Source organism: Salvia hispanica, chromosome 5 (genome assembly GCF_029641045.1).
Source record: "Salvia hispanica isolate PSC_SH4W2 chromosome 5, Shi_PSC_v1, whole genome shotgun sequence".
Taxonomy (NCBI): Eukaryota; Viridiplantae; Streptophyta; class Magnoliopsida; order Lamiales; family Lamiaceae; genus Salvia; species Salvia hispanica.
This window is the reverse complement of record NC_142696.1, coordinates 26,724,101-26,749,326: the sequence shown is the minus strand read 5'-3', so window position 1 is coordinate 26,749,326 and position 25,226 is coordinate 26,724,101. Positions and strand designations below refer to the sequence as shown.

At 38.3% G+C, this 25,226-nt stretch overlaps 2 protein-coding genes across 2 annotated transcripts; one reads left to right on the top strand and one right to left on the bottom strand.

The window, feature by feature from the left end:
• Positions 1-1,361: 1,361 nt before the first annotated feature.
• LOC125188531 (putative mediator of RNA polymerase II transcription subunit 26b) lies at positions 1,362-4,320 on the top strand. The gene is made up of 9 exons (XM_048085446.2): positions 1,362-2,063; positions 2,145-2,213; positions 2,281-2,363; positions 2,660-2,712; positions 2,814-2,938; positions 3,052-3,079; positions 3,211-3,575; positions 3,672-3,762; positions 3,889-4,320. The coding sequence occupies exons 1-9, from the start codon at positions 1,710-1,712 to the stop codon at positions 4,008-4,010; spliced, it is 1,290 nt and encodes a 429-aa protein (XP_047941403.1). The 5' UTR covers positions 1,362-1,709; the 3' UTR covers positions 4,011-4,320.
• Positions 4,321-6,086: 1,766 nt separating this feature from the next.
• Positions 6,087-9,079, bottom strand: LOC148926559 (uncharacterized). Its single transcript, XM_089058066.1, has 2 exons — positions 7,744-9,079; positions 6,087-7,598 (listed from the first exon to the last, which is right to left on the bottom strand). Exons 1-2 carry the CDS (start codon positions 8,554-8,556, stop codon positions 7,071-7,073), a joined length of 1,341 nt encoding a protein of 446 aa, XP_088914192.1. The 5' UTR covers positions 8,557-9,079; the 3' UTR covers positions 6,087-7,070.
• Between the last annotated feature and the right edge of the window lie 16,147 nt (positions 9,080-25,226).

Sequence of the window (25,226 nt, the reverse complement as noted above, 5' to 3'; positions counted from 1 at the left end):
ATCATAGAATTTTTACTCATGTGTCATTCTTATTGGAAAAACTAAAAAAGAAAAATATGTTATCTTAGTTAAGGGGAAGAGATCCCCTACTGTGGAGGGATGCACAGCAAGGGTTGCTGTTTTTCACACTCATTATTTGATTCATAAAATAAAATAAATTTTTTTTTATAAAATAATGGGGTGTGTGGGATAGCACCCCCGCCTTTGCGCTCTTCCAAGGCATGGGATCCTAACCCTTAGTTAAGATGTGTGGAGTAATATTTTTTAAATATAAAAAATTATATTTCCTCCATATTAAAATAAAATATAAATATTTAAAACGACATGAATTTTAATGCACAATTGGTAAAGTAAGTGAGAATAATCGGTAAAATAAAAGAGAAGAAAGAAAAAATAGTAAAATAAGAGAGAGAAAGAGAAAAAAAAAATAGTAAGTGAATTGTGGGATCTATGCCCTAAAATGGAAAGATTCTAAAGTTTTTATTTTTAAAGAACAACTCAAAATGAAAATAGTTCTATTTTAAAAAAAATGGAGGAATTATAGAATGTGACAATTAGGCATGTCATGTCATGCAATGTCATTATTGATAGTATCGAAAAATAGACAAATGATAGGATAGGAGTATCAATTTAAATCGATAGTTCAGGTTTAAAAATTATTTTTGATAATTATAAGGATACTATTGGTTGGTTTGAAGTTTCAGTATTTAAAAAACATAGAGCTTGTTATCGAGATTTTAACTGCTATCTCCGTCTCCTAAATTTTGACACATATTTGATCCGGTATGGATTTTAAGAAATCCAATGAAAAGTGAGTTGAAAAAGTTGATGGGATGTGGGTCCTACTTTTAAAGTATTAGTTTTATAATAAAATATGAATAGGAATGAGTTAGTGGAATATGAGGTCCATTACAAAAACTGGTAAAAGTGAATGTGTCAAATTTTCAAAGACGAATTGAATGGTAAACTGTGTCAAAATTTGAGGATAGAGGTAGTAATTGTTTAATTATTGTTAGATGACCATTTATTTAAACACATAGATGCGCTTCCGTCTAAAATTAATAAACAATTTTATTTGGATTAGTAATAATAATATTTTTGTTTTCAATAGAATAAGTGAGAAGACTTAAAAAGGAAATCGTTCACCCATTTTACTTTGTCAAATACATTAAATATATTTTCCAATTCGTGTAAAAGGAAAGGAGAAAGTTGACTTTAATTTGTGGATTATGAGTTGTTGACAATTTGGTCATAAAATTTTGTAAATATGATTTAATGTATGAGTAATCTCTGAGCCATAGAAAGAGTTGAAGCTGATCACCTGCTTTTTCTTCTTTATCCATCATAAAAAATCTCTAAAATTTAATACTCCATAATTTAATTTTGATTCTATCTTCTTCCTCATCATTATCCGGATATGATTTTGTAGTGAGAGAGAATAACTCTGATTCCCTTTTGATATATATATATATATATATATTCTTCTCTGAAATTCCATCCATTATCGAATAAAAACCTTTCTCCAAATTCTCCACTGATAATTTTATTTTTGTATCACTTGACAGTTTGTTTGAATTACTCCTTCCCTGTTCTATATATATTCTAGAGCTATTATTGATCGATCGAAACCAAACTTTTTCATCGAGATCGAATTTCAGAAACTGTGGTGCGATCGGAATCAAATTGAATTTTAATTTGAATTTGTCGGCATGGGCGATGGCTCCGGCTCCGTGAGTCTGGATAAATGGAGGGATTATTTCCGAAGTGCGAGCTCCGACATTTTCAACATAATCGAGCATGCGATACTGATCGCTGCATCCGATTGCCCTCACGACTTCCGATTAAAGAGGGATCGGATTGCGGAGATGCTGTTCACGTGCAAACTGGTCAAGTGTTTCGGCTGCGATAAGAGTGAGGATAAATTGAAGAGCGAGATTGATGATACCAAGGAGAGCAAGGTGAATAGCTATGCTGAGGCTTTGACTGATGAGATTGAGGAGGAGTCGCAGTTCTATGGCGAGGTGTTGAGGATCAAGGATGTTGTTGATCACTTTGAGGATGAGGTTTGTTTTCTATTTTTATTTAATCTATTTCACTTACTTTCTTTATTTGATACAGTACTTATTATTATTTTCCCTTTGCAGTCTGATGCATTGTTGTTTGATTGTTTGAGGAAGCTTCAGCTCATGCCTTTGTCTGTCGAGATACTTAAGGTTCGACTTAAATGGTCTTGTTGCGTTTTTTGGCTTTGTTCTTGTTGACACTTGTTCATTCTGTCAGGCTACGGAGATTGGGAAGTCTGTTAATTCTCTCCGGAAGCATGGATCAAAGGAAATCCGGAATATAGTGAGGATGTTGATTGAGTAAGGAATTTTCTATATTTCTTATTTGATGTTGTGGTGGCTTTCTGTATTTCATCTTGTTACATTGCTCATCTTTGGTTTATAAAACAAGGATTTGATGGCACTTTTATATGATTCTTCTGTTCCTTTACTTCATAATGGATATATGAAGCAAGATGTTAAACTTTAGGATTTCATTATTCTTTAATTGTAATGCTGGGGATGTTGCACATGTATCATTTATTGGCGCCGAACAATACCTTTTACTTCATCAACTCTGCATCTAGTTGCTTATAATTTGAGCTTCTGATTTGCAGGGATTGGAAAGTGATGGTTGATTCGTGGGTTAATGCTACGGTAGCTGTTGCAGGTGTCTTAACTTGAAGTTTCTTTTTGAAAATGATAGAGATCAAAACATCTATCTAGTTTTGATTCAATGGATTATTCATTAATCACAATTTCAAACTGCAGATATGGCAACAGAATCTGTGAAAACATCAGTTGTTGAAGAAAAAGAGGAAGAAGAAGGTCTACCATCTCCTCCACTCGATGAAGGGGCTTTCTTTGCTACCCCGTCTTCAATGGAGCTGTCACAGGTGCCATATCTCATCTTTTTCAGTAAAACAACCACCTTTGTCATATACTGTAATTTGTTAGTAAAATGACTTGGTTTTCTTGTTTTTTTTTGCATTCAACCGCGATCACAAAGTTCTTTGATGGCATTGATGATGATGGAAGTGAGTTTCTTCCCTTTGTCTATTCTGCTGCTGTTTATTCTCTGGGCGTATGCCATTCGGTTCTTAGTCGAATTTCCCACTATAAAAAAACAAAGATGGATTATTTCTTAATGAGGAGGATGTTATTTCAGATCCTCGAAACAGTGGGGAGTTCAACAAGAACCGAGAAAATGGCAGAAAGCCGACTATTCCAAAAACAGACAACCGTAAATGGAGACCTCAGAACCCCCATGACTCACGCCCTCCTCCAAATGACAGGAAACCTGAGCCTAAGAGAAATGAGGAAGCTACATGGATGAAACAAGCCCCTTCAAAACCTCATAGGCCTTCCAGTGATGAACCTGGACTAGGAAGACCAAAGCCTCCGAGCACTGAATCGGCCCTCAGTAGATTTAAACCTTCTCCCAAACCTAAGGTTGAATATGAGACCATCAAAACCCAGAAGAAATCCGAAAATCGCCCAATGCAGAGGAAACCAATGCCTCCACAACAGGAGGTGTGTCCATTGCAAACACTGTAGTGATTGTATGTATCTATTCGAGCTATAGCTATCTTGTTTCTCATCACACTGCTCTATTGTACTTAATTCCAGAAGGTGAATTTGAAAAACGAGGCTTCAGTTCGTATGAAATTAGAGGCTGCTAAAAGGAAACTGCAGGAACGCTATCAAGAAGCCGAAAATGGTGAGCTTGCTCTCAACTATAACTAAATTTGAAATATACTACCGGTATTAGTCATGAATGGCATGATTGTGATCATATGCATGTTTATGTTTATCGTTGAACGTGGCTACTCACTGTCTGAAACAGCCAAGAAACAGAGAACCATACAAGTTGTGGAGTTGCAAGATCTCCCCAAGCAGAGCCAACAAAGGAATCCACACATGAGGGCAGGCAACCATAACAGGCAATGGACAAATGGACGACGATAGCATTGTAACTACTTCTACTAAACATAATAGTAATAATTCTCAATTCTCTTCCATCTCTTCCGGTCAGAGTCCACTGGAAGGATGTCGCTAACCAGACAATTCAGTTTATCCCCTGGAAAATTTAAGCAGCAGGTTGGCGGGGAGGGGTATTTTGGTCTACTTAATGAAATCATGTAGCATAGATCTTGTATTCGATTGTTTAGAAAAGCATAGAGTAGCCCATAATTATATGTCTTCAGACTTGGATTCAAACTTATATACAAATTGAAAAGGAAAAACAAAAGAGAATGAAAAGAAGTGAATTTCCTCATGGTTGTAGCGGGGTTGGGGGAAAGAATAGGAAAGGTGATTTCACTATATTTCTGGCTGGGGACAGGCCCTTTTACAAGAATATTTTTTTTATTAGGGCGGTAGCTCTGAAAAGACAAATTTCCCACCTTTTCTTTCATTTCGGGAGAAATACGATCGGAATGAGCTAATTCAAACCCCTCCGGTAAAATAAGAACAACCTCCACATTCAAACCCCCTTTCTTACCATTAGCAAGGACTTGTTTCACTTTCTTATCATAAGGAATTCGAACAACTGCTTCAAATACAGAATCAGGAAGTACTGTTTGTGGAACCTCAATATTTACGGGCTTATTAATATTTCTCTTTTTTTCTCAACTCAGTGTCGTACGAATCTAATAGTGGGGATCATAAATCTATACACGACTTAGTATACATTAAATCGATACACCCATAGGATAGGCACAACACATTATTCTTCTGCTAGATAAGGAAGAATCCATGGAAAAGGAATGCGAATTGATTTTGAATTATTCTATTTTAAAATGAATATTTTGTCTTTAACAAAGAATATGTATACGAGTCAAAATTTAGTGATCATGGCATACCAAATGACACGATGACTTGATATGTCCCATTAATCACTATTTAACATGTGGATATAGTAGAATTTTGGATATTTTAAACTATATATTGTATTTAGTGTTTAGGAATGGAATGAAGTTTTATACTCCCTCCGTCCCAAGGTATTAGACCAACTTTCCTTTTTGGGATGTCCCAACATATTAGACTCATTTCCTTTTTTAGCAAAAAGCATCTATCTTATTTTATTCTCCACCTACTTTTTTCTCTCTTCTCTCCCCTACTTTTTCCCTCTCTCATACTTTACTCTCTCCACTTTAACTATTTAAATATCAATTCCTTAAAACATGTGCCCAAAAGAAGCGAGTCTAATACTCCGGGACGGAGGGAGTACTAATTTGAAAATTTTCCAAATTGTTAAATGGATGATAAATACACCCACAAATATAATACTCCCTCCGTTTCGCCATAGTTGAGTCATTTTACCATTTCGGGAAGTTTCTTCATAGTTGAGTCGTTTCCAAATAAGGAAATAATTAGCACATTAACTGTGATTTAGTCATATTTATTAACAACCCTTATTACACTTAATTAAGTTAATTAAAGAATGAAAAACAATTCGCTCCAACCCTTCTCATTAGCCGCATTATTCTTCTCTCTCTACACAAAATTCTCCCCCTTCTCTCTTCTTCGACTTGCAGCCCTAGATTTTGAAATCCGCCGCCGCCCTCATCTTCTCTCATTTCGCCGACCCCAAACGATGGACCGCTCGCACATCGCCAACAACCTGAGACAACCACGCAATCCCCTCGCTGATAGCGATGGCTGGATTAACCCCCGCCTCATCCGTGTTCCAGCAGGCTCGCGCGGTAGAGGGAGAATGTCGGTCGCTTCCCGGGGAAGAGGTCGTATTTCGGTAAGATCCTGGAGTAGAGGTCGTATTTTGAGCAATTCCCGTCGTAGATCTCGACAATCAGCTGCAGATGATGAAGGGCTAATCCACCATCTATGGTTGTACATCTGCCGGTCTCACATAGGAGAACCCGCCGGAAGCGTAGGCGCCTCTCCCCTGACCGGAGACGTCACTGGCAGTGAAGGCGGCTCCTCCCCAACCGGATGCGTGTCTTGCAGCCAAGGCGGCGGCTACTCGACTGGAGGCGTAACTGGAGGTGAAGGCAGCGCCTCTCCGGCCGGAGGTCTTGCTGGTGGTGAAGGCGACGCCATCTTTGAGGTTACCGACAGCCCAGTAATGTCGGATGAAGAGTTTGTAAGGCGTTATGTCATCACCGATTCCGACAAGGTGTCATGGGAGAGAAACAAGGCTGAGGCAGAAAGAGAGGTGAAGACACTCTTTGGTGAAGGCGACTCCACCAATGAGGTGACCGACAGCCCAGTAATGTCGGATGAAGAGTTTGTAAGGCGTTATGTCATCACCGATTCCGACAAGGTGTCATGGGAGAGAAACAAGGCTGAGGCAGAAAGGGAGGTGAAGGCACTCTTCGGTGAAAATTGCTTGGATCCGTGATATGGGTGAGATCTTTCTATATGCTCACTTTGTCATCATAGATTTTCATTGGTGTATTGATCTGTGATTGTTGGTTATATATGTGATCTGTGATATGTAATTGAATGAATGTCTTTAGTGTATATAACTGTGATGGTGTTAGTGTTTTTGTGAATTTGGTTGGTGATTGTGTTGGTGATGTTGTGAATTTGGTTTGTGATGGTGTTGGTGATGTTGTGAATTTCGTTGGTGATTTGGTGAATTTGGAATGTCATTGTTGCTGAATTCACAACCTTAACAGCCCTTGCATCATTCTTGCACATTTACACCTCTTTTAAAAGCACAAAATGCATCATTGTTGCTGAATTCACAACCTTAACAGCCCTTGCATCATTCATGCACATTTACACCTCTTTTAAAAGCACAAAATGCATCATTGTTGCTGAATTCACAACCTTAACAACCCTTGCATCATTGTTGCACATTTACACCTCTTTTAAAACCACAAAATGCATCACTGTTGCACAGTTACAACCTTTTACAAACACAAAATGCATCAGCATATTGACAGCCTATTCAAAACACAAAACACTTGCATGATATGTGCATTCATGTGTATTCACTAAATGCATCATTCATGCACATAGGCAGTCTATCCAAAAAACACAAAAGCTTCTTCTATACCTTCATAATCCTAAGGATTGGGAAATCATCTCCAATCCTTGGTTGCTCCCCTGGTCCCGCAGATAAGCAATTGCTTGCATAGCTAGCTCCACTGGAACTTCTAGATCCATTGGAAGTTGATTTGTCCTCCTTAAATGTGCTTTCCCTATGTGGGGCAGCTTGTAGCTGTTATGACCCTGGACTTTCATAATTTCCATAAAACAGCTTTGAAGACTTAGGAAAACATTGTCCAAAGTCTGTGGCTCTAATTCATTGAATGATTTCTCAACTGCATTCACTAAATCATCCACACTATTGCATGCAGTCTGTTGTTGCAGTGATTGTATTGCTCTGAACCAACCCAAATCATTGACATTAGTGTCAGGGGAGTTAGGTGGTTGTTGCACAATTGATATTGAGAAACCACTTTGTTGTGCAGCTTCTTTGAAAGCTGGATCATTGTCTTTGATGTGTGGCCTTGCGTTGTCTTGTTGTATTTTGAGAACTTTAGTTGCCCCATCTGGCCACTTGGCTATGATGGCAGGCAATATCTGTTCCCAACAATGTGCCATGCATAAAATCATCATTTGCACAACATTACAAATTCATTAACAGTGTATCATGAGAAGGTAGGTACACTGGTATGTAATGGCAGATGTGCATAAATTAACTGCATTAAAGAGATGCAAACATTACCTTATTGATGAAGCAATCTCTCGTCACATCTTTTGTGATACTCTCTATGGCTTTTGTCTCCAAAGTGCCTGCCTTTCTGTTCTTACTTGACCTTTTGGCTGCAACTTGTTCGGTAAAAGGAAAAATTCCAATTTTTCCATCAAACAAGACTTCACCATTAACACCAAACAATGGCCTAGAAACTGCACACATGAACATTATTTTTGATATGAACTGCTTATTTTGACATGTTCTATGAGGTTCTTGCTCTCCGGGAGCAAGATAGAATCTTTGAGTTCCTTTAGTCATGTAGAACCACTTTTCATCAACATGTATGGTGTTATACATGTTCTTGAACCTGATCTTGTTCAAGATTCTGTCAAGTTCTATAGATTCAATGGTGAATCTCAGTCGCAACAGCTTGTTTTCAGCTGTTAGGTTGGGTTTAATGGCTGATGTATGTGGCCTAATTAGGCCAGCCTTAACCCACCTCCAAACAGTTGCTTTTGAACAACCTAAACGGGCTGCCACACTTAAGAGATTGCACCTTTTTGATAAAGGTATACTCTTGAATAACTCAATATCCAAATGCAACTTTTTGGGGTAAGGCCTCACTTTTTTTACATTTACCAATTGCATTGATTCTCCTCTTTGTTGTTGTTTTTTTGCAGTATTCCACCACCTTGTACAGGTTTGCCGGGAGATTTTGAATTTGTCTTGTGCCGCCTTAAGTGTGCCACGAGGAGGTACACTAGCCACGCACCTTCCGAAGATGAATTGAACCACTTGGTTCTTGAATTCTGAGGAGTACTCCTGATGTCCCATTATCAACATTCAAGAAACTTCAGCTGCTAAGGAGAGCATTTACTCCATTTGGTGGCTGAGCATTTATTTCAGGGGAGGACTTATTTGTTGTTAGCAGTAGAGTATTAATAGAGGAAGTAGAAAGTGGCGCCCCTTTTGGTTAATTGAAATGTTAAATGGCGCCATAATTTTTGACGAAATTTTTGTAAATTTCCTTTCTTGAATTTTAAATGTTACAGCTGCCAACATTCGAGTGAATAAAAAAAGACTTCATTTTACTCAAGTCTATGTATTGTCGGCTTGCTTTCTCTCTCTTAAACTCAGAATTTATTTTTTAATATGTGAATAATAAACAAATGAATAAATAATTTAAAGAATGAATTATGGTCGTACAATTTTTTTAGTTTAAATAAAAGTGTCAAATCAAAATTCATATTCAAATTTAAAAACTCCAACTACTTCATCTACTTTATTATCTATCCACTTAACCCACTAAACATCCCTTTCTTAAACTCCGTGCCCCTAACCTCCGCCTCAACTATTGCGAAACGGAGGGAGTATTATTTATTTTCAATATCTATTCACAGGTCATTGATTTAAGATTTGATGGGATTATTCTACTATTAGTTTTATTTTACGGAGTATAACCATAAGATAATTACTTAAAAGTTTTCTAATTTTATCTTTTTTATTTATATAAAACCATAAAATCAAGCAAAAACAATACTATCTAAAACTTTTAAATTTTGTGCATACATTGCTAGCAAGATTAATTTTAAAAATTTTAATTTTGTCGTTGTACAGTTTAATAACTGCAACACCCCAACCTTTTGCTACCTTTATAATTATTCCAGAAGAAATCCTTGTTTTTTTTTTCGACTACTAAAATTTTATGGTCGAGTAAAATGAGTTTCTTTTGTATATGGGCTTGTCCAAATCAAATTTTTGGGCTAGCAATTATTTTTTTATATTTTCTCTGGACCATTTCTTTTCTTGAGATAGCAATTTACTGGAGCCCAGTTGAATTCCAGCAATGTGAACCCATGAATAATTTTGAGCCAGATTCTTCAAATAAATCTGTTGAGCCAATACTCCTTTTAGCCCAAATATTCCTCCTCCACAATGATTTACGTTTCTTTTCAATATGCGAATCAAAGGTCACATTATTTATCAACCAATAAATCTCGCAATTACACCAAAGATTCAACCGGCACACATACTTCTATATTACGCGAATTACACATTACAAAGAAAAGAGAAAGCAGAGAAAAGGGGGAAGTGTTTTCTTTCAATCCAATTCAAGAAAAGTGAAGAAGAATAACAAAATCACCACCTTCTACCCAAGATCAACACGTTCAAAGTTTCAAACAAGGGGCTGTTTCGGCTACGAGGCTCGACGGGCTGAGAAATTGAGCGGAGCTGCGGCGAGTGGCTGTCCCAGTCAACGGCAGGGGTAGCGAACGGCTGTCGCGGCTGTTCGGCATGCTCGAGCAGCAGTGGTCGGCGGTATGTGAGTGGCAGCGGCTGCAGCGTGAGATTCAGAGAGAGAGAGAGAGCGCTTGTGGAGTGACTGACGATGACGACGGAGCCAAGGGAGTAGCAGTAACCGGTGCTGTTCCGGCTATAAATGGAGTAGGAAGGAGAAAGGCGCTGCTACTGAAAAAAAATGAAAGAGGGAGACCGATGGACAAATTATTTTAGGCATCAAGTGAAGAGATGAAATGAAAGAGAAGAGGCAGTCCCATTGTTTTGATCTTGGATTAACATTTGATTTAATGTTGGGCCTATGTTTCCAAACAAATAATTAGAAAAAGAAAATGAGAGACTTTGTTTAAAGTTGATTGGTGAAGAGAGGGTTTTTGCACGTGTGTCGTGTGCACGTGTCCCTCCTTTCAACAAAATTTATAATTTTTCCACTAATGCAACAAATATTACTAAGTATAAGCGGCAAAAGCGGGGTCGAACCACAGAGACTATGGACCTACTCGAGGTCGTTTCTATGACACAAGCGGAAAAGGGGTCGGCTGCTGCCACGATTCATTGAGTGGGTTAAAAGTCTAATCTGCTTGACCTGGTGGAATTAAACTGGACTCTATCTACCTGACCTAGGGGATGGGAAAAGTACGGACACTTGCAACTTGTAAACTGGAGTTAAACTGACTAGAACATCTGTAACTAAAGGAACATGCTGAAACTTTCCCAAAAAAAAACAGACAAAGATGCAAAAGTAAGTGAGGACCATTTTTCCTAAACTGGCTGGGGCTGGTAGAAAGCTGGGAAAAGCAAAAAGTAGATCTGATTCTCCTCTAACTAACTCCTACTTCATCTTCTCCAAAAAACCAAGTAAAAACAGAGCATGGGACAGAGCTTCAACACCATTGACAAAATAAAACAGAGCATGCATCAAAACGAGACGTAAACACGAAATTCAAGCTAGAACTACCAGATCTACGCTACTGGGTCAAGCAGAAAGCGAAATGAACACAAATTACCTTGCGTGCAACACCTAAATTAACGGATCTCAGAAATCGAGCACGCGAACAACTAAATCTCATCCTCTAAACTACTGGGAATCATGTAAACAACAAAGATCTAAACATCTAAGTCACCAATTGCGAAGAGCATCCAAGAAACATAAGTAAATAACATCAATAACATGAAAATAAACACCAAAACTTCATAAAACCGAAAATAAGTCGAGATCCAAAGGTGAAGTCGTCAATTCCTCCAATGAAACTACATATTTAAGCCAAGAAAGCAACAAACTATTGAACTAAACTAAGAGAGCGGTGGCGTTAAGCGCCTACGAGAGCTTCCTACCTAAACTACTATAGCGTTAAGCGCTCCTCTTCACTGTGGAAAGCTTCTATTTATAGAGTGGCTTTAACTTCAACCCTAAAGCAACTTCTTGTCGGTATTTGACCATTTTACCCTTGCAATAATTGAGGATCTTCATGTCAGCACGCCATACTGTCTCCTTGACCAGGTAGATGACTTTTTCTGCGCTTCAGCTCTATTCCGCCATTCTGTCTCCTTGACCAGGTAGATGACTTTTTCTGCGTTTTTGCTCCATTTCTACTCTTGTCGTCAACTTCCTGATTCTCCTAGGTCCGAGCAATAACTTCTGGTATTCTACTCCAAAATCAGCTATTTTGCATCTGCCGGGTCAATTAGCACAAACTCCTGGGTCCAGCAGATTTCTGCACACTTAAGCTCAAAATTTGTGCATTATCTCCCCCAAAAGTATATAATATCACCCAAAACCAATGCATGAAACGAGCCTTATCAATTGGGCCGACAGAATAGGTGGAGTCTTTCCAAGTGGGCTTAGTTAGCTTTTAAGGGGGCGTTTGGTTACACAAAAATATAACCCAAGAAAAGGGAAGGGTCAAGAAAATGTTTTTTTTTTCTTGAAGATTTTGTTTCTTGGTCGGTTGTTTGGTTGTCATGATTTGGTTGTCGGATTTGTTTTCAGGCATTTGGTTTGTGCAATTAGAAGTCAATGTTGACATATATTTTGATGAATTTGCCCTGCACCAAGTGGGTAAATTCAAGTTCTACCCTTCAACCCTACATATAAAATCTACATTTCCCTCTCATTATTCCCACCGTCGAGTTTATTGCAAGGAGAAGAAGAGCACCCATACAGAATAGGTCACAGAAGTGTGAAATAGTTTCCGTTTGGCGTCCTCTACATACGGCGACGGTTAGTCATTCCTTCAATTACAAGCATTATGTTGTCAGATTTTATATTCCGTCTTCATTGTGTTGCTTTAGATCTTGTATGTACATCATGTTTGTCGTATCTCCTTTTGTTGGTTTGTGTTGTTGGAGTGTTGGGGCCTACTATTTTGCTTTGGTGGAGGCCGTTACTATGCTGAAGTCAAGTAGTTGTATGTGTCATTGTGGGGTTGGCTCTGTGTACCTTTGTGCTTTGCTTTGGTGGAGGCCGTTACTATGCTGAAGTCAAGTAGTTGTATGTGTCATTGTGGGGTTGGCTCTGTGTACCTTTGTGCCCCCTTTGTGCTTTGCTGTGACATATCTTTTTCAAAGCATCGTGATCGATTGAAATCTACATCACTAACGCACAATTGTTTACAGTCCAATGTCTCAGCCAAAGCGCAACAAGTTTGTCAGTCCTTCGTTTGTTCAACGACCACTGAGTGAGTTGTTGTATATGTTCTTGCTCTTCTACATTTTATTGAAATGTATATCTCATAATTTTTGTGTAAATGAGTTCAGTGACCCCCGAGTCGGCCGAGTGCGTAGGGGGAACGGTGTGCGAACACAACGCAGCTGAACTGAGCGTGAAGAAGCAACTTTGTTGTCGACTATGAAGGAACTTGTTGTCAATGGGTGGAAATCCGATAACGGATTTCGCGGTGGGTACTTGGGGAAGCTTGAAAAGGTGTTGCATGCTCAGTATCCAACTTGCGGCATCAGAACCACCCCTCATATCGTTTCCAAGATCTCGGCTTGGAAGAAGAGTTACAACTCCTTGCAGAATATCCTTCAACGTAGTGGAGTTGGTTTCAACCTTAATGGCGATCACAAAATTGACTGCGACAACGACCAATGGTCTCAAATCGTCAAGGTTATATTTGTTCTTTTGCTTTATTTGGTTTGTCTACTTTTTCATAGATCAATAGTCTGATAACATTTTGCAATGTTTTCATTTGCATTAGGCTGATTCAAATGCCCGATTTATGCGCGATAAATCGTGGCCACAATATGATGATAGGCAGGAAATCTTCGGGAAGGACCACGCTAATGCAGCGGGGCTGAAGATATCATGGAGGCTTTTAATGGGTTGTACTCAGCGGATAGGAATGACAACATGGCTGCTGTAGGTAATTTTAACGCACCATCCGCTGGAGGTAACTTGATAGAGCCTACTGATGACATCTCTGCTGCTGACGAAACTGGATGAATATGGAGTCTCTCAACGAAGCTGCTGCTGATAGCACGTGCCAGAGTGTAGGAGGGTCTGAGTCCCATTCTCAGGCTTCTAAGAAATCCTCCGGTGACCATACTATGGATGTTATGATTGAGCTCATTGGGAAGATGCATGACGAGACCAATGCTCGTATGCAGAGCCTGTAATTTTGTATAGGGTACGAGCACGATCTTGAGAAGACCCAGCAGGAAGTCTATGAACTTCTAGGTCGCATTCCAAAACTCACTCTGCAGCAGAAGTTCGATGCGGGTGACATCTTGCTGGAGAAAATGGAACGCCTCAACTTCTTCAAAGGCATTCCAGAGGAAGGGCGTCTTGCCTATGTGCTGCATGCTCTTGCCAAGTTTGGCAAGCCATGATATTAGGGTCTTGAAAGTGGTACGTCGGTCAGCACGGTTGCATCCTCGGCCGTTATTATATTAGGAACTAGTTAGTTGGTTGAGTTGCTCGTATTGGTTCTGTATTACGGCAAACTCAATTTATCTTTGGTCTAACTCTACGGTCCTTTCTATGTGGTGATATTATGCACACTGTGAGTATCATCATTTTGAGCCGTATATGTATGGCCGGTATATATGTTATGAAAATCATAGGATTATGGCTTTAACATTAAGTGTCTTTTCTATATATCTATCTTTTTCTGTATATGTTGTTGCCTTAGGTGACATCAATGTTTGACCAATTTCAATTATTTGCATAAAATATGGTCATGGTTGCAACACTAAAAAGACCAATACTTGGATTCATTCATCCGTTAGGTGAACTTAAACAACAACCAACTACAAACACATACGACCACCGGCCACACTTACTCCATACAATAACATCTTACTTAAGATAATACCTTGCACCTAACTACACAATACGATAGTACTTCATAGACAATAGTTAAACAAATTCACTTAGGTAGCCACCAGCGGTTAGCGGAGCCACATGTACTCCCGTTTGGGGAGTACGTGGGTGGCATACACTTGTTGTCGGTGCGTGGTGGCAAGGGACGCCCCATTCTTCTCACTATCTCGCCATCCGGGCCAAGATTGTTGTGGTTTGGGTGTTTTTCAAATGTTGATGCATTGTCCCCACTGACCCCTTCGTCGAAAAGTCTACGACGTAACTTTGTACCCGCATCGAATATTGGCGAATACACTGATTCACTCCCTTCATTCTGCTGATCGGGTTTTCTCTTGTCGGAGATGATCACCACGGTATCACCACTATCGACTTTCACCTTTGAAAGTCCGAAGAGTATTGATAGGTTATTGAACTCTCGCTCTCCCTCATAGTAGTATGCACTGCAAATTCTATTTTTCTGTATAAGCACAACAAAAAAAAAATACAATATAAAGTCAATGACTGCATATTATGATTAACTCTGGTTTTCATTAGAAAATAAACTTACTTCTAATAAAGCAGTCCACACCGTATCAGGTGCAGTCACCGTGCTGCCGATAACGTTCCAAAAGACCCCATAAGTATCGACCACTTCCTTGAAGGCACGATACCTTTGCTCTAGCAATTGGAATCTTTCATACAACTTACTCCATGTAAATGTATGCCAACCTCCGTGGCTATAGTCTTTGATGCTTCGACCAGAAAAGGAATTGGGATGACAGTGTCTTCCCATTTGGCTTCTCTCTATGTGCGAATTATGGTCTGTAGCATCACAGCGTCGATCTCAGCAGACCAGTTTGCCTGGTAAATAAACGACCCCTGCCGAGGAATCATAACATTCATGGAGCTTAGTTTAATTTTGCCTATGTGAATATGAACAATGTTACTTGACTTGAGGCTGTAGGGATTTCTAGGACATCAATTGGTATTCATATACAAATTATTTGTAACATTACATAGAACTATTCCCATGTGATTTGTAAGTTTTGATTGATTACTCCATCCACGTCAACTCAATGCACTGGTGCACCTCCTTCACAGCTTGGTGGTATTCACATGTATATCAATGGGAATTCATATACAAAATCATTTGTAACACACGTGATTTGTAAGTTTTGATTGGCTACTCTATGGTAGTCCTTTTTTTATTCACATGTTTATCAATGATATCGTTGAAGAAAAGTTGGCATTCACGTGCATGTATTGGAAGAAAATTGTGAACTTCTATCCATAAAATGTGATAGAAGTAGCGTCATTTTTTAATATTCAATTACTACAAATTTTCCGATGGAGGGCGATGCGATACGTCCCTTTCCGAGGTGACTCCAGCTTTGCATACTTGCAATGCATATAGTTTAGTTATTGAAACGGATTATAATAACTTCTTATTTGCAGAAATTACCGTCCAAGTTTCGCGAGACTCTTCATGCCGGAGCACTGCTCTCAGAAATTGGTGAGCGATCACGTAATTGTTCTTGACCCTATTGCAATGCACCGTACTCGTGCTAAATTTGTTGTTTCGTAAACAGGTTCTGCCGACAGATTGGATCGCTGAGTTTGGACCAGAACTCCCTCCATAATGCCTTCTGGAGATGATAAATGGGAAACGATGGTTGGTACGTATGAAGAAAGCTCCTCGTGAATGGTTCTTCGAAGGCGGGTGGAATAATTTTGCATACTCAAATCATTTCAACCGCGGCGACGCACTTGTTTTCACATTTGACAGAAAAAGCTCTTTCCTAGTGACCCGATATGGAATGAACGGTTGCATGCCGCAACGTGATATGGAATGAGGTTTTCTATGTTATATTATCATCATTTTTGTATAACTTTTGTCTTCTATGTGGCCAGTTCCAGAGGTTAGGGATCCAAATGAATTTACTTCGAAGAGCGAAGACAATGATGGCTGGGGGGCAAGTGCCCAACCGCCCCCCTTATCGGGTTTCAGTTGTTCTCATTGCAAGTGATTTGGAACGGGGTCTTGTAAGTGGTCCTAACATTATATAAACCATGCTTGCCCCATTTTTTATATTATGTTTTTTTATAAATCTGGTGTACTTGGGTATTTTATAATTTTGTAACCAATGTTGTAGAGCCTTCCATCAGAGTTTTGGAAAACTGAAGTTGCTGACAAAGATACGGTCTATCCGGCCACACTTTGGAATGGGGAGGACGACTGGGATGTTTATGTACGAGATAGAGGTCACGACATTCGAATTAGGCGTGGGTGGAAAACGTTTGCAAAAAATAATCATCTCCAAGTGGGAGACGTGCTCAAGTTTGACTTAATGACGACGGACGCCACCAACTTACGAGTAACCATTAATCGCCAATTTTAATCTTGTACCTTGCACTCGAATCCTATGTATCCTTGGTCGTTCTGTTGAAATAAATTCAAAGTTTGGGATCATAGTTGTGTATCTGACCCTGTGAGCATTTGTTTTTTTAAAATATAATTAATTACCATGTCAAACTAATTTAAATTGGCAACACAAATAAGAGACCAAACATTCCCTCTTGAAACAAAATTGGAAACATTGTCAAGATATTACAACGTTTCATAAAGAGTCTTCAGTCTCATTACCAACAACAACAAGGTAGAATGATAATAATATCGATATGTAGAGATAACAACCATAGATATAAAGTAGGTCATACAACATCAGGAGGGGACGAACATGCTAGCGGCCTTCGTTGTCCTACAAATGGGAGCTAAATGTCACACATACTTCACCAATGTGGACCTCACTCGCTTAATAATGATATTGTGTGAAAACTTACATGTTGCCACATTGCTTGTGCAATCTCATCCTTTTGCTGATTCCATTCCGTGGTAGGTAAATTCAAGATCTCCATGCTCATCTTCATCATAAACTCCAGCTTCGGGTTCATGGTCGAGTAATTGCTCCAATGGATCAACTGCCATCTCCCCTCGTATGTAATTGTGCAGAAGGAAGCATGCTATAATCATTTGTACCTGCACTTTGATAGGATAGAATGGTGCACTCCTAAGTATGCCCTACCTCATCTTTAACACTGCAAAAGCGCTCTCTATCACGTTCCTTGCTCTCGTGTGCCGGATATTGAAAGTTTTGGCTGGATTTACAAGCCTCTTTGCAACTAGTCCCCATTCCTTCAAATGAACCCCTTTGTACGGAGTGAGGAAACCATCATTGTTTGCGTAACCATTGTTGCATAAGTAGTAATTTCCTAGAAAAAAAATTTCAACACCAATCCATTATATAGATCCAATATGTAGACGACAACAGCTACGCAGGAAGGATATTTTATAAACCATTCATTAGATTGGTAAGCATTTACCTATGTGAACCTTTAAACCGTTTGGTCTGTTCACGGCGTCATGTAATACCCTCGCATCACCAGTCGAACCTTCCCATCCGAGGAGTACGTACACGAACCGCATCCGATGATCACAAACTGCGAGGGTGTTGGTTGAAATTTGGCCTTTCCGTGTTTTTGTTTTTCTTTCTATGAAATATTAACTCTGTGATACAAAGATACACTAACCGGGCGTAATACAACCCAAATGAAGAACGAAGATAAAAGTACAATAAACTGAATTGAAATAATAAAAACAATAATCAAAACTATAAACCGTAAAGATATTAGCCAAGTCGAGGAGTCCTCTTTCCGCAAGACAAGATACGCCCTAGTAGTGCTCTCGGATTGGCGTGTCGTCCCCAAAGATAAAACAACTTCGTCTTGCAGCACCGCAAACATAACAAGCTTCAGCGAACTGGATGATGGCGAGGGCAGAGCTTCGACAGAAGACTATGCACAAAGTGGGAGAGAGCTATGCAAAATGATATGCAATCTTGTTGTGTCTAGTGTTGTTTAGAGAATGCAATGGATGCATGCCTATTTATAGGCCAGGTCCACTCATGCGCATTGATGGAGTCAACGGCCATTATGTGTGCCATCATGGCTTTGACTGTAACCGTCGGAAGTGACTAGCCGTTACGGGAGCTAGAGGAGACTGATGCATCTGGACACGCTACACGACGGGGTTCATCGTGAAACTTTTGGTCACACGATACGTCGGGGTCCATCGGGGACCTTTTGTCACCCGCTATGCGTCGAGGTCCGTCGTGGACCTCTTGGGACCCGCTATATGTCGGGGTCCGTCGTGGACCATTTAGCACCCATTGTGCACTTGGGTCTACTATAATTATTACACGTAATAATTCATCTTAATAAATCAATGTTTAATAAGATTCTCTCCACTAATGTGAGATAATTAACTCTTTTAATTAATCCATTGGTTTTATCTAATAGCTCCTTTATAGCTCACCACTGTGACAAACTTTAATTCATAATTTCTCACTCATCGGGAATCGGTTTAGAGAAAATGAATATACCACGGATATTTCTCTCATCGGGAATCAGTTTAGAGAAAATGAATGTACCACGGACATCTACTCCGAAAGTAGATCGTCGCTATTGCATTTAATTTTACAAAATTAAATGTCTCGTCACATTTAGATTGGTCAAAGTCCATTGACCAAACACGATTCCAACACCGTGTTCTATACCTTGGTTTGTCAGCATTCCGAACTAGTACGTTAATGTACGTACCGTCTAGGGCTCCTAAGCAACCCTGTCACAAACAAACAACAGTATTACATAACATATTTCAGTATTCATAAACAACAATGAAACAACTATAGCAATCCTAATAAGCTCAGTTATTGAGAAGCACCTTGAACCATTTCCATCTAGGATCCGTGCAATCCTCAGGGACGGAGTCAGGTTTTACTAGGAAAAGGGAGTGCATACTTAGAACTGCACGCAACACCTTATGAACATAGTGCGAGACCGTGTGTGAAGAATACAAAGTCATTAGATCTGGAAGTTTTACGCAATATCCTCCATCAAAAACAAGATTGCTTCATCAATGTTTTTGATTGATCTCATCTCCTAGACAACATTCCAAAGACATGTGGATTGTAGTAAGCAATACGACAAGGAGATCATCAATGCTCACCAAAAATAATACTCCCTTCGTCCCACTTTAGGAGTCCCGGTTGAGTTCGGCACGGGTTTTAAAAATATAAAGGAAAGTTGGTGAAAAAAGATAGTGGAATGTGAGTCCTACTATTTTATATTAGTTTAATAATAAAATATGAGTAGGAAAAAGTTAATGGAATGTGAGGCCTAATACCATTTATGGAATATTTCAACCAGGACTCCTAAAGTGGGACGCACAAAAATGGTAAACTGAGACTTCTAAAGAGGGACGAAGGGAGTAATCGACAAATGCAATAATAAAAACCAGATGTCAGAATACCAATTTATGCCTATAATTCAAATTTTAGAAAACAAATTTATGCATAAATCAGTGGGTATTCAATATTATGTATATAACTTTACAAGACTTCGGATTGATGGTACATTTCAATTAGGAGCGAAGATACACAAAATGTTGTGGACTCATTGTCCGTGAAGATATTCCAATTTGTGAATAAGGACAAAATTTGGTTGAATTGTTTCACATGGGTAAATGAATGGATCGAAACCGTTTTCGTTCATGGATGAATATGAAGGTAATTACGAGAAAAAGCAAGGGATCGAAACCTAACTGGTTCAAATTGACACTCCAATTCAACTGTTTGCCTCTGTCTTTCTGATCGGGTAGAAGAAATAAGTCGGATTTACCGAGGGCACACCTTCGCTTGGGAAGAGAATGAAACAGGAGGGATTCAAAGAGAGTTTTGACGAGGGGGAATTGGTTAGGGGCATTGATGAGGGAGAGTATGGTAATTTTATGGTCATAACTTGGTCCAAGATTCGAGGCTTAAATACAATTGGTGCCTCTTGTCAATATACAAATTTAACACGTTTCTGGACAAATTCCTCGGGGGCCTGTACTAATTTCTTGGGCCATGCTGTTACGATAACATGATAACCAAATATCTGTAATATCAAGATAAAAGCCACTAACATGACTTAACAGCATAACCAAACGTCCCCTAAATGTTTTGGGATGTTGGATTGAATTATTTGGGCTTAGATTAAATGATTATTTTGGGCCAGATGAAATGATAAGAAAAACGAGATCTGGCAAATGGAATATAATCTTGGAGGCGCGAAGGGCCGGCCGGCATCGCCCGCGATGCCACGGGCAGCCGCAAAAATTGAAAGGGAGATCAACTCAACGTTATGAAGTTAGTAGGATAAAATAAACATCACATAGGATGCATGTTTTTGTTTTTAATTTAATTATGTTCCTAAAAGTCTAATTTTTGTTTCGTGTGTTATGTTCTTTTAAAAAGGTGATTTTTGCACACTATTTTAAAGCCAGAATAGAAAAGTCGAGTTGAGGAAGTAAGCAACGAGGTGGGCTCTGTTACTTAAACTCTTTTATTTTCAATGATATGAATATGGTGATATCAGGGTGGTTTAAACGTTATGTCATGTCGTATTTTCTATTTTGAATTGCCTATCTGATTTTCTACTAGGATAACGTCCTACTAGACTTTGATGGTTAGTGAATTCGGGAGGGTCTAAGCACCTACTGAGGCTAGTGCACTGATAGGGATCGTGAGCAGCCTTTTGGGTCGGCCGGTCCAGTGATTGAGCTTGAGGCCACATTCTCGTTTCACATGATGGTTCAGATATGATATATGATGGATGATGATGATGATGTTTGTCTGTGTAGACACCTATTACTATGAAAATGATTTTTTAGTGTTTTTCAGCATTTTAAATTAAAACCCGAGTTTTACTCAACTATGGCTTGACCTAACTTTATTGATGAAAATATATTTGGCATGAGTTCACTTAGTGCATCAAGTACTCAGCCTTGCATGTGTTTTCCCTACGTGCACGTTGAGACGTGACGAGGATGGAGAATGTTGAGCATTGGGACGAAGGTCGGATTCAATAAATGTTTCGACTGTTAATGTGTCTTCATACATAGTAGTAGTCAACTCACAAATGCTTCCGCTACTCTAAGTTTTAAACTCTTATGTTCCTTGAATTGTTGGATGAAAGTGCAGGTTTTCGGTGTTGTGTTAAAGTAAAGGTGCGTCTAACTGATCAGGATGGAAATCCCAACCCAGCTGAGTCGTTGGCACGACGACCGTAACCTGATATCAAATATATTCCTCAACCCACTTCTACTGGCTAGATAGTGGAGGTAAGGGTCGAATCTCACAGAGATGGACACGTTCAGATAATTGTGGTGATAATCTGGGAGGTTTTGGTTAGCTACCACGCTTTTGGGTTGAGATTCTACCTAGACAGAAATTAAAGATGGTACTCTACTGACTAGTGGGCGTGAAAGTGACCGACATGTGGTTGTGTACGTGAAAATAAGGGACAAGATATCTCAGGGATATTGAAAAGTAGACAGTTACTAAATAAGGAAATATAGAACAGCAGGGGATATGTGGTGGCTGAGTGGCAACTCTGACAGGTCTAGAGGGTACAAACTTAAAGTAAAAGACAAAAGTAAAAAGTAACTAAAAGCAAAAGTGGTCCTAGAAAAAGTGGATTGTGATGTTTTCTTCTTCAACAAGTATGCATAGAAATTATATGAACACAAACTCCATGGATAAACTCAAATTCACAACTTCAAACATAAGATCCATCAATTAAAAAGCTTAAACTTGAAGATTAACGACTAATAACTCCAGATTATTCCTACTGGCTAACATGCAAGGTGGTAACGGCAACGCAAAACGAGAAATTCATGCACGAAAACTTAAACTGAGACATGAACTTGAAATTCCAATTAACAAACTCCATATCTGGTCTACTCAAACGAAGACATGCGTAAAAACTTAGAAAATAAACGCGATAACTAGATCTAATTTTCCTAGGCATAATGAAGCAGATTCAAACCAAAGAGAGATGCGTAAAACAAACTTCATAACTGAAACGTTTGGATCTTAACGAAATACTTCAAAAGGCAACAAGATTTAAGTTTGCAACAGATCCAACGAAGAAAACAAGTAAAGATTACACTGCTACTGTACGAGACAAACTGGCTGGACCGGTGGATGATGACTCTCCGGTGGACGTCTGGAACTTTAGGTGACCATGGTTGTGGCGAGGAACGAGAAGAATGTGGACAATGCTGAAGGAACTGATCTTCGAGAGAATTCTACTAAGTGTACTGGTTGGACTCCGAACTAAGAACTCTATCTCTCTCTTTAAGTGACTTCTTTTATAGGGAGGCTTGCTCTTACTTTTAGGGTAGACTTACTTCGTGAAATGACTCTCTTGCCCTTGTTTATGGTTGATCATCCCAGCAATCCTTCTTCTCCATCTCGAGCCTTTTCTCTGGCATGCATCCTGGTCAGTATTGCACCCTTCTAGCGCTCTTTTCACATGAGTTGTCTGAATCGTCTCCTACTGACTTGGACCCCTTTATCTTGCACACTTAAACAACTTCTTTGCAGATAATACATGCAATTCACGACATACTGACCAGTAACCAAGGCTTAGAATACGACATATCATTGGACTATTTTCATATAGACCTTGTTGCTTCATGATTTCAATCTATGATTTGGTATTTTCATTGGACTATGTGTCGTACTCTATGATCGTGATCCACCGTGCTTTCTATCCTTAGGTAAGTGCGGTTGTGACAATAACAGTGCTAGCAAGATTTGTGGTTTAATTTATCATTACATTTCATATTTGTAATTTTGTAAATATATAAACAAAAAGAAATTAAAATTTACATTATCATCATCTTTTGATTTTTTGATATATTTATATATCCCTCCGTTCCTCTACAGTTGAGGCAGAACTTTTGGGCATAGTGTATAAGACAATGATGTTTAGTGGGTTAAGTAGATAGGTAATAAAATAGATAAAGTGGTTGGACTTTTGAATTTGAATTTCATATTTTATTTGAACTTTTTATTTAAAGTAAACAAAAATTTGTTTACAAATTCAATTTTATAAATTGTTTATTTAGTTGTTAATTATCCAAATCTTCAAAATTAAATTTTGAATTTAAGAGAGAGAGAGAGAGCCGAGAATACATATACTAAAGTATAATGAAAAGTCTTTTTTTATTAATCCAAATGATTGGCAAAGCTGTAACATTTCAAGTTTAATGTTTGGCACAACTGTAACATTACATGAAATTTACAAAAATTTTCAGAGGGTGAATTATGGCGCCACTTCACATTCTGGCGAGGGTTAATCCAACCATCTCCATCGGCGAGGGGGTTGCGTGGCTGTCTCCGGTCGTCGGAGTTGGTGATGTGCGAGCGGTGCATTGTTTGGGGTCGGCGAAATGAGAAAATAGACGACGACGGGTGAGTTGAGAGAGAAGAGTAAAGTCGACGTTGTGAGTGAGAAGAGGAGGGCGGAACCTTAATTTGGTGTTCGAATTTCAGAGGGGACGACGGATTTTAGATCTAGGGTTAGCAGATGAAGAAGAGAGAAGGGAGAACGTTTTTTGTTTTAGAGAGATATGGGGAATGCGGCGAGTGTGATAAGGGAATTAGGGTTGGGGATTTTTTTAATTGTGTAATTAGCTATTAACTTTGATAAGGGGTGTTAATTAAACCAGCTAAACCATTAAATATCCTGATTTTTTCCATTTTTAAAAACTACTCAACTATGAGAGAACTTCCCAAAATGGAAAAACGACTCAACTATGAGGGAACAGATGGAGTTAATACTTTACACGGGTCTTCTTTTAATGCTTATAGCATCATAATCCAAAACTAAGACTAAATCTACACCTTTAGATTTTGAAATGAGTGGATGAGATTGAAATTCACAAATTTCAATAAATAATAGACAAATATCAACAAAAGGGTAATATCGTCATTATGTTATCATATGATAATTTTTGTGAGTTTTTTTATATCAACATAGTGTATTACAAATATCAATAGAAGGACATGAGTATTTCAACACAAATACACGGAAATATCAACACGGTTTTATTGATATTTTACATACACTATATTGAGATTTGTTGATAAAAAAAATATGTTTACAGACATGTACGAAAACTGAAATAAAACTTATCAAATTTCATCATCTAAACGTCGTCCGAACATATGCAATTGATATCTCGTTAGAATTCTTATAAAATTACCTTTAATTTGATATACTTTTTGCGAAAAAATAATTTAAATAGAGAGAGTTACGTAAATCTAAAATTTTGATGAGAGAGAATTGTCATTAATACCATTTAAATTTATTTACTAATTATTTAAATTTAAAATATAATTCATTTGACATTATTATAATTGATCTCTTCATCTAATGACTAAGAATTAATTTTAATTTGAGATTGTTAATTAGTTGATCATAGCCCACTAATACATATATTCATGTACACATACTCCATAAAGAAAAGCAGAATAGTTCCATCATATCTTAAATCAATCACCTTTAAATATATAATTTTACATATATACATGTATTTTATCATTCCATCTAATAATTTGGAAAGTTTTTAAATTCTAAAACTGTATTCCATTCTAAATACTTACATATCCAGAATCCTACTATATCCACATGTTAAATAGTGATTAGTGGGACATACCAAGTCATCATGCCATTTGGTATGCCATGACCACTAAATTTTTATTATAATACTCCCTCCATCCCAAGGTAGTTGGGGCAATTTTTTTGGGCATGAGATTTAAGAAATTGTTTTGTTAAAGGTTAAAGTAGAGAGATTAAAGTAAGAGAAAATAAAGTCTTTACCAAAAAAGAAATGACTCAACTATTTTGAAAAAACAAAAAAAAGAATACGACTCAACTACTTTGGGACAGAGGGAATAGTGAAATGAGTATCCAAATTCATAAATTGTAGTATAGGTAACTAAATTAATAATTTTTATTAAAA